General features: G+C 46.0%; 1 protein-coding gene across 5 annotated transcripts in view; it reads left to right on the top strand.

Annotated features, from left to right (window-relative positions):
- ATPAF1 (ATP synthase mitochondrial F1 complex assembly factor 1) overlaps window positions 1–12404 on the top strand; it is a 45539-nt gene extending 33135 nt beyond the window's left edge. Inside the window, exons 10-12 of one of the 5 annotated variants that reach the window (XR_004060335.1) lie at window positions 6463–6568; window positions 9218–9732; window positions 11877–12404. Coding sequence is in view for 4 of the 5 variants with exons in the window: in XM_030941803.1 (XP_030797663.1) it covers window positions 6463–6538 (76 nt within the window). In the remaining variant the exon portion in view is untranslated. Of the gene's footprint in view, window positions 1–930; window positions 1051–6462; window positions 7612–9217; window positions 10528–11876 lie in introns of those variants that run through there. The other 4 variants (XM_030941803.1, XM_030941801.1, XM_030941802.1 and 1 more) reach the window with 4 other exon arrangements.
- Window positions 12405–14894: the final 2490 nt, after the last annotated feature.

Here is a 14894-nt window from a genome sequence, read left to right as displayed (position 1 = left end):
AATGGCTACTCATTTTAATCATTCCTCCTGGATTTGCCCTCTGTCCCTAACTGCCAAGTAGGATGTGTCCATGGATAATTATGTTGGACTAAAGTACCATGTAGCTGTTCTTTATATTTATTTACATAGAAAGATCCGGCAAAGAACTCAAAGAAAATTGTACCATTTAATCAGTAAATTTGTCCCCTGGTGCTAGCATGGTGTTATAGAAAGTGGACAGGCTTTAGAGTTAAGTGAATCTGGGTTCATATGTTAGTGTTATTATTCATTAGCTCTCTACTGTTGAACAAATCGCTTAAACTATCTAATTCTGGGGGGGAGGTTTCCATCTAAAATAGGGATAATAATATCTACCTCATAGGATTATTGTGAGAATTAAACTAACTTCACTACAGTAGAAAATATCAACTACCATCCTTTTCTCTACTTCCCCTGCCCCTCATTAAAGACTAACACAAGTTAGCATTTCAGATGTGTAGATCATTCTTTATTCCAGTTAAAAGGACAAACTTTATCTCATCAGTTCTGAAACTTTAAGATCCAGTAGCATCACCTAGAATGCTTTTAAAATGCAGATTCTCAGGCATCAACTGTACACCCCCCACCACACACACACACACACACACACACACACACACACACACACACACACACACACACACAATCAAGAACCTGTGCAGAAGGCACTGGGAATCTACTTGTTAATGTGTGCTCCAGATGATTCTGATGTAGGTAATTAGCCAGCCACACTTTGAGAACCATTGCCTTATTTGTTCTTTACAAAAATGTACATTGGCAGGTCTTTCTTTCCTGTGGATGCTAACTATAGGATATTTAGGTTCCTCTGTTCTTTGTCTCCCATAGTAGCCCCCTTTGCAAACTCCAAATACATTATATTTATTTATTCTTGTGTCTTTTTTCCCCCACTAGACTGTGAGCTCCTTGAGGGCCAGGATTTATCTCTGTTCCCAGTGCCAAGGACATGGCCTGGACCATAGAAGATACTCAGTTTTTTGTTGAATAAATAGGTAATATGGATTTCAACCAAAACATTGTCTTGTGTATGTACCTACATGTAAATACTCTAGATTTAAAAGAATCTCTTAATACACCTAGGTCGAGAATTTGTTGAGTAGGAATATTTGCAAACCAAGATACCAAGTTATACACAGTCTCTGTACCTCACAATCCACTGGCATCACCTCGGTGGACCATTACACAGTACAACTTAACAATTGCTCACAGAGCATCTATTCTGCAGCCACTATGTTAAGTGCTGGACACAGAAAGATGAGTAGGTATGATTCCTGCTCTCAAGCTCTGTTTTAGCCACTGCCTGTTTCTCTCTTGCCTCTGATTCAGTGCCTCACACCAACATCTGATTATAGTTTGCTTTGTCTAGTTCTTGGATGTTCATACTGGTACTTCTTTCTTCTCCAACCAGTTTAGAAGCTGGAGCCACATATTTGGTTTTGCACTATCCATACTGACCTTTTGTTCAGTCTTGGAGAAGTACTAATGCCCACTTCCTAGTCATTTGATTTGGCATTGAGTCAGCATTCATTCACACTTACTGAGCACCTATTTGCCAAGCACTGTTATTAAAAACTGGATAATATAGCAATGAACATGGCAAATAAGGCCCCTGTTCTCATGTAGTTTATATTCTTGTAAAGAAGACAAGTAAACCAATAAAATTATTTCACATACTGGTAGTGTTGTGAAAATTAAAAAATAATATTATAGACTATGGAGTGGAGGCAATGACTTAATGGTCAGGAGAGGCATCTCTGCAGCAGTGGCAGCTGATACATGAGCTGGGGAAAGAGAACCAGGTAAAGAGAACAGCAAGTGTTAACACCCTGGAGCAGAGCCAAGCTAAGAATGCTTGTTTCTGGACAGATACAAAGATTCAGTATCTACCCTTTAGGAGCCCACAGTTCAGCGGCATGACCTGACATGAATGATTACAATACAAGACATATTGATAAATGCCATCTCAGAAGGGGCAAAGAGATTTAAGGAACTCTACCACATGCTATGGAGGATGCAAAGCTTGCCAGTCTCTGGTACCCGCCCAAGAAGCACTTATGGCTTAATGGGGAATAACGGGTAGACAGTGTTAAAATCTCAAAGACCATGTGTTTCTTGCAAGAGACAAGAGGTACTCTGGGTTCGGTGCTGGCCTCCCAAGCTGCAGTCACGTACTACATAACAATGTTTTGGTCAAGTTGGATTGCATATGCAACTGTGGTCCCATGAGATTATAATGGAGCTGAAAAATTCCTATTGCCTAGTGACATCATAGCTGTAGTAATGTTATACCACAATGCATTACGTATTTGTGGTGATGCTGGTGTAAATCTGTACTTCAAGTTGTATAAAAGTATAGTGTATAGGGGCTGGGTACGGTGGCTCACACCTGTAATCCCAATACTTTGGAAGGCCGAGGCAGGCGGATCCCTTGAGTTTAGAAGTTCGAGACCAGCCTGGACAGCATAGCGAGACCTCGTTTCTACAAAAAAAATTTAAAAATTAACTGAGTGTCGTGGTGCACACCTGTAGTCCCAGCTACTCAAGAGGCTAAGGTGGGAGGTTCACTTGAGCCCGGGAGGTTGAGGCTACAGTGAGCTGGGATCACACTACTGCACTCCAGCCTGGACGACAGAGCAAGACCCTATCTCAAAAAATAAAAAGGTATAGTGCATAAAATTATGTACAGTACATAATGCTTGATAGTAGTAAATGATTACTACTGGTTTATGTATTTACTACACTTTATCATTTAGAGTGTGCTCTTTCTACATATAAAAAGTACTAAGTCAATTGCAAAACAGCCTCAGGCAGGTCTCTCAGGAGTTATTCCAGAAGAAGGCATTGTTCTTATAGGAGAGGACAGCTCCATGTGTGTTATTGCCCCGAATACCTTCCAGTGGGACAAGATGTAGAGATGGAAGTCAGTAATGTTGATGATCCTGACCCTGTGTAGGCCTAGGCTAATGTACATGTTTTTGTCTTAGCTTTTAACCAAAACATTTAAAAAGTGAAAAATAAATTTTTTTAATAGAAAAAAGCTTATAGAATAAAGATAGAAAATATTTCGTATAGCTATGCAGTGTGTTTGTTTTAAGCTAAGTGTAATTATAAAATAGTCAAAAAGTTTTAAAAATTAAAAGGTTTATAAAGTTAAAAAGTTATAGTAAGCTAAGGTTATTGAAGAAAGAAAAATATTTTTATAAATTTGTGTACAGTGTTTATAAAGCCTACTGTAGTATACAGTAATGTCCTCCTCAGTCTTCACATTCACTCAAAACTCACTCACTGACTCACCCAGAACAACTTCCAGTCCTGCAGGCTCCATTCATTATAAGTGTCTTATACAGCAGTATCATTTTTTATCTTATGCTGTATTTTTACTGTACCTTTTCTATGTTTAGATATGTATAGATAAGTATTTACCATTGTATTACAGTTACCCACAGTATTCAGCACAGTAATATGCCATACAGGTTTGCAGCCTAGGAGCAATAGGCTATATACCATCTAGGTTTGTATAAATACATCCTGTGATGTTTGCACAACAACCAAATCACTTGATACATTTCTCAATGTAGTCCCCACTGTTAAGCAACGCTTGACTGTATACACATTAACAATAACCACTAAAAAAAAAAAAAACCAATAACCACTAACATTTACTAAGGGCTGACCGTATACCAGGAACTGTGCTAAGTCCTTACATGGATTATCTCAATCCTACCAACCCTATGAGGTTGGCAGGAACCTGCTGGTCAGTGACATGTGCTGCTCTCTCCTTGTACCCTCCTGCCCCAACTCCAGCTCAGAAAAGAAAGCAACCAGCCAGGCACAGTGGCTCACACCTGTAATCCCAACACTTTGGGAGGCCAAGGTGGGCGGATCACTTGAGACCAGGAGTTAGAGACCAGCCTGGTCAACGTAACGAAACCCCGTCTCTACTAAAAATACAAAAATTAGCTGGGCATGGTGGCACACACCTGTAATCCCAGCTACTCAGGCTGAGGTACAAGAATCACTTGAACCTGGGAGGTGGAGGTTGCAGTGAGCCCAGACTGTACCACTGCACTTCAGCCTGGGTGACAGAGTGAGACCCTTTCTCAAAAAAACAAAAAATAAGTCATGATTGGCTCTGGAACCAGCCCTGAGAAACGTCTTCCAATTTTCTTGCTGGTAACTAAAGAACAAAATGCATGCATTATATACCTCTGATTCCTCCAGACAATTTTGCAAGACATCATGTTCTAACTAGGGAGGACTTCTTTTGGAGAACTTTGGTCTTGTCAGTTCTTCTGATGTGACAGATTGATAACATCTTTATCCTTCTTCTGCTAAAAGGGAGAGTTGGAGCACAGAAAGGGAAGAGATGACTTCAAGGTTGTTGTCTGCATCAGGAGCCAACCCAGGAATAGATGACTGCCCATGCTCCACACTTAATAGGATCATTTGTAATGTCCACTGAGCAGGCTCATTCTTCACATTCACCTGAACAGGGCTACTTCTGAGGTCTTCAGCCTTTAGGAACTGGAATATCTACAAGAAAAATTAGTTCAAACCACTTATGAATCGTGACAGGTTCCCCAGAGGGGAACAGCTCACAGGATAAAGTCCTTTTAGATCAGCTCACAGGAGCTTCAGGATACTGTGCATGGTGTCTTCTCCAGGCTCATTTTGTGCCTCTCCTACCCATTCCTTTGGCTCCAGCCATTCTGGATGACTTGCAGTTCCCTAAACACATTGTGCTCTTCCTACCTCTGTTCTGCTCTTTTCAAATACATTTGCCTGCTTCAAATGCCTATTCCTCCTTAAGTTAATTCAAAGCTTCACTGTAGTATCTCTATGAGAAGCCTTCCCTGAGACCTATTCCCTTCCACATGGCCCCCCTGCAAGGCTGGCTTCCCCACCAGACTGAATAGCCCTTGGAGACTGGGATCATATCTTACTGGACATTATATTCCAAGTGTCCAACACGAAACCTGGTAGAGAGGGATAAGATACTCTGTGGATGCTGAATAAACTCCGTTTGACCACTAAACTCAGATCACCCGAGTCTACAAATATCGCTTGCAAAGTGAGATCCAGCTCTGGCAAACACATTGTGGTTATGTCCCAGCCCAAGACAGTGGTCATTTTGCTTGCTCTTATTGCAGAGGCTACATGTGGAAAACCAAGCCAAGGGGCGAACAGAGAAGGCAGTCAGGTCCAGGGTTTGTAAGCAGAAAGAACTGAGAGATGATGATGAACAAACTTTTGGAGCAAAACAATTAAGTACCAGGCTGGCACTTTCAAATTCTTGTTTTGCCTTGTCAAACCTTAACATTGAAAAAGACCTGGTTGGGCGTGGTGGCTCACACCTGTAATCCCAGCACTTTGGGAGGCTGAGGCGGGCGGATCACGAGGTCAGGAGATCAAGACGATCCTGGCTAACATGGTGAAGCCCCATCTCTACTAAAAATACAGAAAATTAGCCAGGCATGGTGGCGGGCACCTGTAGTCCCAGCTACTCAGGAGGCTGAGGCAGGAGAATGGTGTGAACCCGGGAGGCGGAGTTTGCAGTGAGCCAGGATTGCACCACTGCACTCCAAACTGGGGGACAGAGCAAGGCTCAGTCTCCAAAAAAACAAAAAAGATCTTACAGGCTAGGTGTGGTGGCTCATGCCTGTAATCCTAGCACGAGGCAGGCGGATCACTTGAAGTCAGGAGTTCGAGACCAGCCTGGCCGACATGGTGAAACCCCATCTCTACTAAAAATACAAATATTAGCCAGGCATGGTGACAGGGGCTTGTAATCCCAGCTACTAAGAAGGCTGAGGCAGGAAAACTGCTTGAACCCGGGAAGGGAAGTTGCAGTGAGCCAAGATCATGCCACTGCACTCCAGCCTGGTCAACAAAGTGAGACTCTGTCTCAAAAAAAAAAAAAAAAAGGTTGGGGGACAGCCGGGCGCGGTGGCTCACATCTGTAATCCCAGCACTTTGGGAGGCCAAGGAGGGCAGATCACCAAGTCAGGAAATCAAGACCATCCTGGCCAACATGGTGAAACCCTGTCTCTCCTAAAAATACAAAAATTAGCTGGGTTTGGTGCCACATGCCTATAATCCCAGCTACTCGGGAGGCTGAGGCAGGAGACTAGCTTGAGCCAGGGAGTCGGAGGTTGCAGTGAGCCGAAGCCTGGCGACAGAGCAAGATTCCATCTCAAAAAAAAAAAAAGACCTTACAGACTATCCAATCACCAGTTTTCAAACTGTGCTTCAAGAAATCCCCAAAGTCCAGAGCTGGGGACCTTGGGCGTCTGACCCCCCAACTCAACCAGAGAATCTGTGTTTTATTTATGGGGCTTCTCATAAGCTGTCATCTGAAGAAACAGTTTTCAAGAAAGACTGAAAAAAAAACCTGCTCTAGTCTAATTCTCCCACCTACCATTGTAGGCCTCCCTACAGCACCACTAAGCCACTGGACAACTGTTTAAAATCTTCCCGGGGACTGGAACTCTCTACCTGCTAACTGACCTGCACCATGCTGAGACAGCTCTGAGTAAGTCAGTTCTTCCCCACCCCTAGCCAAAATCTGGCCTCTTCTCACTACCCTCACCTCCTTCTGCCTGTTGTAGATGGAACCTCCCAAGAGAGTCTTCACTTTTCCACCTAACCACCTCTCCTGCTGATAAGCAAAAATAACTCTCAAGTTGCTTTGGCATCTCTTCAGCAGAACCGTCTGTCTTTAGTTATATGACCCAAAACCCCAGCCCCTCACCCTCTGGCTCACCTGCATCTGGACAGACTAGCCAGTGTCACCAGTGTCTGCCTCACAGTTGGAGCCTGGAGTTGAGCCCAAGATGCTCTTGTGGGGTATTCAGAGTGGATTCTGGGTGGCCGTCCCTTGGGAGTTGGCATGGCCCACCTGGAAGTCATTTTCCCACATAGCCACTTACTGAAGTCATCTCACTGACTCCACCTTTCCTGGCCTTCGTCCTTATTCCCACCTTGCTATCTTTCCATAATCTGTTGTCAAACATTGCTTTTCCTGCCTGGAACTTTAGTCCTTTGGACCTCCACACATAACCCCATTCCATCTGGCTGGTTTCAGTCCGGTGCTCCCATCACATCTTGACTTGAATCTTCACTCTATTGCCCAGAACCCATGTCCCTCCCAACAGATATGATATTCACGTTACCTTGGTCCTCTTCTACATCTGCCATGGCAGTAACCATAGATTAGTGATGTCCTCTCAAGATCTTCGTTTACTCAAAAAATATTTGCCATGGTTTGAAACAATCACTACTAGGTCATGCTTGGTATGTGGTCCACTGTGACCCCACATCATGTTTGTTACTGCTATTTTTCCCACACTCACAATATGGTATGGATCCCCATCTTGCACTCTCATTTCTTCAACCCACATTCATTCTCCCATTTTGACTTTGCCTCTGGTCAGGTAAGAAGTAGCTGACATGTCTTACATTTTGGCACTAATTTTGCAGGGGAAGAGAGGGAGCAGAGAGGTATTTTGCTGAATCTCACTTGGTGTGTGACCCCCAAAAGACTCTCTGAGATGCCTAAGTTTCTTTCATTTGATCTTTGCAACAATACCTTAAGAGTAATATGATTGGCCGGGCGCGGTGGCTCAAGCCTGTAATCCCAGCACTTTGGGAGGCCGAGACGGGCGGATCACGAGGTCAGGAGATCGAGACCATCCTGGCTAACACGGTGAAACCCCGTCTCTACTAAAAAAAATACAAAAAACTAGCCGGGCGAGGTGGCGGGTGCCTGTAGTCCCAGCTACTCGGGAGGCTGAGGCAGGAGAATGGCGTAAACCCGGGAGGCGGAGCTTGCAGTGAGCTGAGATCCAGCCACTGCACTCCAGCCCGGGCGACAGAGCGAGACTCCGCCTCAAAAAAAAAAAAAAAAAAAAAAGAGTAATATGATTCCTTTTTTTTCTTTTTCTTTTTCTTTTTTTTTTTTTTTGGACAGAGTCTCACTCTTGTTGCCCAGGCTGGAGTGCAGTGGCGCAATCTCGGCTCACTGCAACCTCTGCCTCCTGGTTCAAGGGATTCTCCTGCCTCAGCCTTCCGAGTAGCTGGGACTACAGGTGTGTGCCACCACGCCCAGCTAACTTTTTGTATTTTTAGTAGAGATGGGGTTTTGCCATGTTGGCCAGGTTGGTCTCGAACTCCTGACCTCTGGTGATCCACCTGCCTTGGCCTCCCAAAGTGCTGGGATTACAGGCATAAGCCACCACACCCGGCCAATATTATTCCCTATTTTACAGATGAGGACACTGGGGAAACAGCATCATAGATGTGAAGAGTCAGGACTAAATTAGAATCCCAGTTCTGCCTTTCGTTCACTGTCTGGCCTTAGACGAGTTATTCAATCTCTCTGAGCCTTTGTGTTCTCATCTGTAAATAACATAATAATGGACCTATCTCAAAATACAAGAAAGGATTAAATGATGTAGCAAACACAGAGTGCTTAGCACTATAATAAAAGTGCAAAACAGTAGCTGGTTAAGTACCTTTTCAAGGTGCACATCTATACAGAGGAGGAGGAATTTCTGTTTCTGGAACATAAATCTTCTCCTAGAACTAGACCTTTCATTTATAGAACATGTTTCTTTTGTACTATTTTTCTACACCATGTTTCTATTTTCAGAAAGTCTCTTCCAGGAATTTAGAGAGGCTTGAGCAGTGGTAATCATACCAGACCAGGGCACAGGCATCAGGAATCTGGGAAGTGGGCAGGCGAGCAGGCAGACCCAAAGCCTGGCAGCTAACATCTAGGTCGGAAGCCAGGTAACATCTGGAGTTTTGGGCCAAGGTGCAGGCCTGCCTGATTATTTGTAGATGGCTTATCTGAGACAAAGTTATTCCTGGTTACAGATGTCTATGTATTTAGTTCCTTGGCAACTCATTAAACATAACTGTTTACAATTTAAAGAGACCAAATCCATCTAACCTTGTCATTTTCCTACCTGGCTGGGCATCAGAAACACCTGATGCACTTGTCAGAGCTGTCCATTCTTGAGCTTCACCATTGAGACATAGATTCTGTTGGCCTGGGGTGGGGCCTGAGAAACTATTAGGTTGGTGCAAAAGTAATTACAGTTTTTGCCATTTATGCAAAAACGCAATTACTTTTCCACCAACTTAATATTTTTCTTTTCTTTTCTTTAACTCTCTCCAGGTAATTCTGAAACTCAGCCTGATTTGGGAACCCCTGCAATAAGTTTTTACTTTTACTTTGCACCTGAGAAAAAAGGCCCCAAACCAGGTGAAGTGACTTCCCCAAGGTCACACAGGTAGCAGCATTCCTTCTATCTCTTTGTTCCAAATTTTTTTTGCACTTCAGTCCAAGGCAACCCAACTGGAAGATATCTGAAAAAGACAAGGATTTTATTATTGTCTGCCTCTGGTAAAGATTTCTTGGATGAGACTAGCTGTTCCCAGCATGCCCTTAGGTAAGACCTCTGTGGGGCAAGAGAGGAAAGCCTTCCCAGATGCTTGGAGTTCAGATGTTTTCCTTGTTTGATTTTGAAAGCTGAGAATTTCCCTGGCTCATGACCCCTGGAAACAAATTCTGGATTATCTGTTGCGCTGGACTATCTGTGCCTGGCCCCTGCAGCTACATAGAGAATTCTGTGTTGCCTGCACAGGCTGAAGCTCTCCATCCATCCTGCATGCATTTTGTACTCGCCTGTGGTGAGTGAGCAGAGGGGGATGATATATGGAAATCCAGGCAGTCAGCAGTGGCAGGGGAGGAGGTTGAGGGGTGTGAGGGATTGATGGGAACTCAGCTACAGAGCTCAGCTGGGAGACTCACACCCCATTGGAGCTAGGATTGATTGCTGGAACTTTCTTACCCTTCTCAGTTTGTCTCAGAGCCAGCAACCTGCACTGTGTCCTCTGGGCACCCCTGCGGAAAGGGAATTGCTCTCAAAGTCAGGGAAGCTCCAGTCTGTCAGTGATGGTCTATCTCATGCCCTCTTCCCAGAGGCAGGCAACTCGGCACTCTAGAAGCCGAGTGACCTTCAGACAGCCTTCTGTTTCCTAAACCCCTTTCCTCTCTCTGTACTTGGCCTCCTTCTTATCTGTTTTTCAACTCTCAGCTCACACTAAATGACTTCCTCCCTTGGGTGCTATCTGTAGAATGTGTGGAATATGACCTGCCCCAGCAGATTTTGCAAGGGTATCAAAAGAGTGAGTGAGAAGTCTAAGGTGATGTCAAGGTTATGGAGCATGGTCGATGTACTTAATGCTGCCAATTGCTTTAACATGGATCCAGGCACAGATGTCTTCATTATCATTTACTTTCCCAGGAGAGCATTTTTTTGAAAGTGTCTAACCCCCATTCAAACTGACTTGTTCTTTGCCTAACTTATTAACAGTGTATTTGCTAAGTGCTCAGGCAGTGTCGGGCAGGAGGATAGACCCTGTGAGTGGACCTGTTTTTGAGTCTCAGTTCTGCTTGCTTGCTCTTTCTTTTTTTTTTTTTTTTGAGACGGAGTCTCGCTCTGTCGCCCAGGCTGGAGTGCAGTGGCCGGATCTCAGCTCACTGCAAGCTCCGCCTCCTGGGTTCACGCCATTCTCCTGCCTCAGCCTCCCGAGGAGCTGGGACTACAGGTGCCTGCCACCTCACCCGTCTAATTTTTTGTATTTTTTAGTAGAGACGGGGTTTCACCGTGTTAGCCAGGATGGTCTCCATCTCCTGACCTCGTGATCCCCCCGTCTCAGCCTCCCAAAGTGCTGGGATTACAGGCTTGAGCCACCGCGCCCGGCCATCTTTCTTTCTTTTTTAAGATAAAAGTCTTGTTCTGTCGCCCCGACTAGAGTGCCTTGGAGCAGTCTCGGCTCACTGCAACCTCCGCCTCCCAGGCTCAAACAATCCTCCTGCCTCAGCCTCCTGAATAGCTGGGACCATGGGCACGCACCACTGCACCTGGCTAATTTTTGTATTTTCTTAGTAGAGATGGGGTTTCGCCATGTTGCCCAGGCTGGTCTCTAACTCCTGAGCTCAAGCAATCTGCCACCTCAGCCTCCCAAAGTGCTAAGATTACAGACATGAGCCACCTCACGCGGCCCAGCTCTGCATTTCAAGCTGTGCTTCTTGACCAAGTCATTTCACCTTTTGGAGCCAATACTCGCATTCCAAGGTTGTTGCAGGACTCAAGAATGATCAGAGTAGGCCAGGCGCAGTGGCTCATGTGTGTAATCCCAGCACTTTGGGAGGCCGAGGCAGGTGGATCACCTGAGGTAAGGAGTTCAAGACAAGCCTGACCAACTATGGCGAAACCCTGTCTCTACAAAAATTAGCTGGGCATGGTGGTGTGTGCCTGTAATCCCAGCTACTCAGGAGGCTGAGGAAGGAGAATTGCTTGAACCTGGGAGGCGGAGGTTGCAGTAAACCGAGATCACGCCATTGCACTTCAGCCTGGGTAACAGAGCGAGACTCTATCTCAAAAAAACAAAAAACAAAAACAGAGTTGGTAAAAGCACTTTGTAAACCACAACATTCCTTACAACTGTCAGTTGCTGCTACAGGGTAACATGGGAGGAGGCAAAATAAAGAAAACCCCAATTCTGAGGGCTTACAGTCCAAAAGGGAAGACGCAACCTCCATGGGCTTAACCAAGGAGCACAACTGCAAACCACTGAGAACTTTTTGTGTCAAGGGCTCCCCCCTGAGGAGGGTTGGTTCCAGGCAGCTGGTGTAATTTAGGAAAACTTCCTGGGAAAGAAGAGCATACCCTTAGTCTACTTAGCCTCAGGCAAAGCGGAGCTCCTACAGCTGCTTCTTGAAAAGGCCCCAAATGCAATTTGATGACATACTGGATTAACAACTGCAGGAAGTCACAAGCTGTACTTGTGTGGAATCCAGACTCTACAGGATGCAGCATGAGTCTCCACCAAGAAGTGGACTCCACCCACTGAATTGCTGCTTCCCACTGCAGCAGACACAGCTTTCCCATCTCCTGGACATGAAGCCAAGATGGGACCCAGAGACAGCTCCAGTGTAGGGTTTGGAACATCATCTAAACATGGCCAATCCCTTCTCCCTACTTAATGGAACTTTCTCTCCAGCCCCTCCATCCCTCTCTGAAGGGAAGAACAATTTTAAAAATGCTGCTATGGAAGGTGCTACTTGACCTGAGGGACTCACACAACAACAAAGGCTTGAAGCTGTGGAGGGCCACCGTGGCGTGGCTCTCCCCGCGGGTGTTCTGGGCTGCGTTGTACCAAGTGGAGCAGGTGGTTGCGGGCAAATGTTGTGCAGAGCCCACAACCAGCTAGGCAGGGGGCTGCTGTCTCCACATTATCAGTTGACAGTGTACAATGCCTTTGAATGAACTCTGTTTTGTAAGTGCTGCTATATCTATCCGTTTTTTTAATAAAGATAATACTGTCTTTAAAAAAAAAAAAAAAAAAAAAAAGCTGTAGAAAGATAAACCTCCCTCTCTCCCAGGGTTGCTGAGAAGAAGAAATGAGAATATGCCTTTCAGGGAGAGGCATATGTAAGGTTCACTGAATGGTTTTTATTGTCATGATTCATCATTGGGCTGATCTCTTTCTCCCCCTATGTCTCAGTTTTCCACATACATCGAGGAGATCACACTAAGTGATATCCAAGAACCTTTCCCTTTTACAAGCCACCCCCTCCCTGACTTGTTGTTCAGTAATATTCCTCTGTAGCCAATGGGACACGTGGGCCCAGTGGAACTTCCTTAGAAGACCGAGGCCTTTGTCACCACCCACAAAGCAAGGGGAAAGTCTACAACTGGCCAACATACAGTGCCTGACATCTAATGGGCCCTCAGTAAATACTGTGGAATGTAAGAATGAATGAACAAATAGAAGAAAGTGATGTGTTTTCACACCACCATAATAATTTAAAGCATAATTTACCGCCATTATTTTATTTATTTATTTTTTGAGATGGAGTCTCGTATCACCAAAGCTGGATCTTGGCTCACTGCAACCTCTGCCTCCTGGGTTCAAGCGATTCTCCTGCCTCAGCCTCCTGAGTATCTGGGATTACAGGTGCAAGCCACTATGCCCGGCTAATTTTTGTGTTTTTAGTAGAGGCGGGGTTTCGCTATATTGGCCAAGCTGGTCTCAAACTCCTGACCTCTTGTGATTCGCCTGCCTTGGCCTCCCAAAGTGCTGGGATTACAGGCATGAGTCACTGCGCCTGGCCGTAATTTACTACCATTATTGCTAAAAGATAACACCCAGGCCTCTGGGGACCATAAAAACCCCCATCCCTGCTGGCAACTCTGAGGCAGGGAGGCAGGTGTTACTGAACTCACTTGGAGAAGGGATGCCGTGCTGTAGAGAAAGGAGGAGGGTGCATCCAGACTGGGGCAATCTGAGGGCTTTCTGTAGAAAAGCTTTGAACTAAGTAGGGATTGCTCCGTGCAGGCAGCCCCAGAGGCTGAAATGGAGGCACCCCAGCAGCAGAGGAGGGGCTAGGGTTGGACAGAATTTCCTGGGCAGCCTTCATGGTGGGTTCTATGGAAGGCTGAGCCTGGAACACTGGTGAAACCACCCTTCCCCCACAACTATCACCTCCACTCCTGGGGCACCCCAGGCTGGGAACTAACCCAAATGGTTGGAGGGGACAATGCCTACTGGGACCATGTTGAGGGTGAGGTCTGAGAGCTGTGAAATTGTCTTCAGGCACTTATGCACACCAAGCTTCCACCCCAGTCTCCAGAGGTCTCCTTCCCAAGATGGAAGAGATGAGAGCAATGCCTCTACCTTAAGGGGAGAGGGCTGGGAAGGAGGAGTCGCTTGGAGCAGAGAACACGGGAGCCTGAGGTTCTTAGAGGCAAGAGGGCCCTCCCCTTCTCTGGAGGGACTGAAACCCTCTGAAGTCCATGTCACCAGGGGCTGGTAACTTATGCTTGCACGGCTCCCTCCTGAGAGAACAGCACAGCCATCCAGGCTGCATGGTTGGACAGCTCTGATATGCCAAGCGCCTCTTCATATTGTCCTGGGGGTCTGCCCACTGCTCTCCAGGACCCTGGAGCAAGCTCAGTCCCTCTTCCACACAAACACCTGCTGGGTGTTTGAAGGCAGCACCCCTGAAACAGACTGACCACAGCCTTCTACTGTTTACAAGGGCTATCACATTTGATTCTCTCAGCTCTTCTGTGGGACAGATGTTGTTGTTGTCTTTACTTTAGAGAAGGGAAAATAGGCTCAGAGAACAAGTGCCTTGTCCATGGTCACACAGAATTTTAGTGCATATCCTTGTCAACTTTGTCTTACCCTGCCATCTTCCCTTGAACCTTGTCTCCTTCAAGTGAAAGGAAGTCTAACCTCAATTCCTCTGACTGCCATAAGGGTGCCCATGGCATTCTCCTCAGTGGCCAGGATGGAAAATCCAGGATAGATGAGCCTGCCTCCTGGGCAGGGAGGGGCAGAAGCTGAAATGGAAACTCTTTCTTGGGAGAGAGTGAGGAGAGTGTGGGCCCTATCAGGCTATAGTAGCTGCCAGACATCTGGTAAGGTGAACTGAGGGTGCAGTAGCTCATTCTGTGGGGCAGGGAGGGAGGAGGGACCTTTCTTGGCATAGGAAGGGCTGCGGAGTCCCCAGGAAGTGGCCACTCTGTATCAGTGGAGTCACTGGATACAGGCCTACAGTGGGAAGGCACAGGAAGCTGGTTCTGATATGGTACTTGGTATGGCTAGAAGATGCTTTCATGGTACAGGTGTAGAAACTGAGGCCCAGAGAGGGGCAAGGGCTTTCCCAAAGGCATACAGCAGGCAGACACCACCCTGCTGCCACTCAGAGTTCATACTGCAAGGGGGGCCTGTGCCCAGGCTGAGTAGTGGAAAAGGTCACGTCCTATCCTAGGTCC

This window comes from Rhinopithecus roxellana, chromosome 12, assembly GCF_007565055.1.
Source record: "Rhinopithecus roxellana isolate Shanxi Qingling chromosome 12, ASM756505v1, whole genome shotgun sequence".
Lineage (NCBI taxonomy): Eukaryota > Metazoa > Chordata > Mammalia > Primates > Cercopithecidae > Rhinopithecus > Rhinopithecus roxellana.
This window is presented reverse-complemented; position numbering and strand designations above follow the sequence as displayed.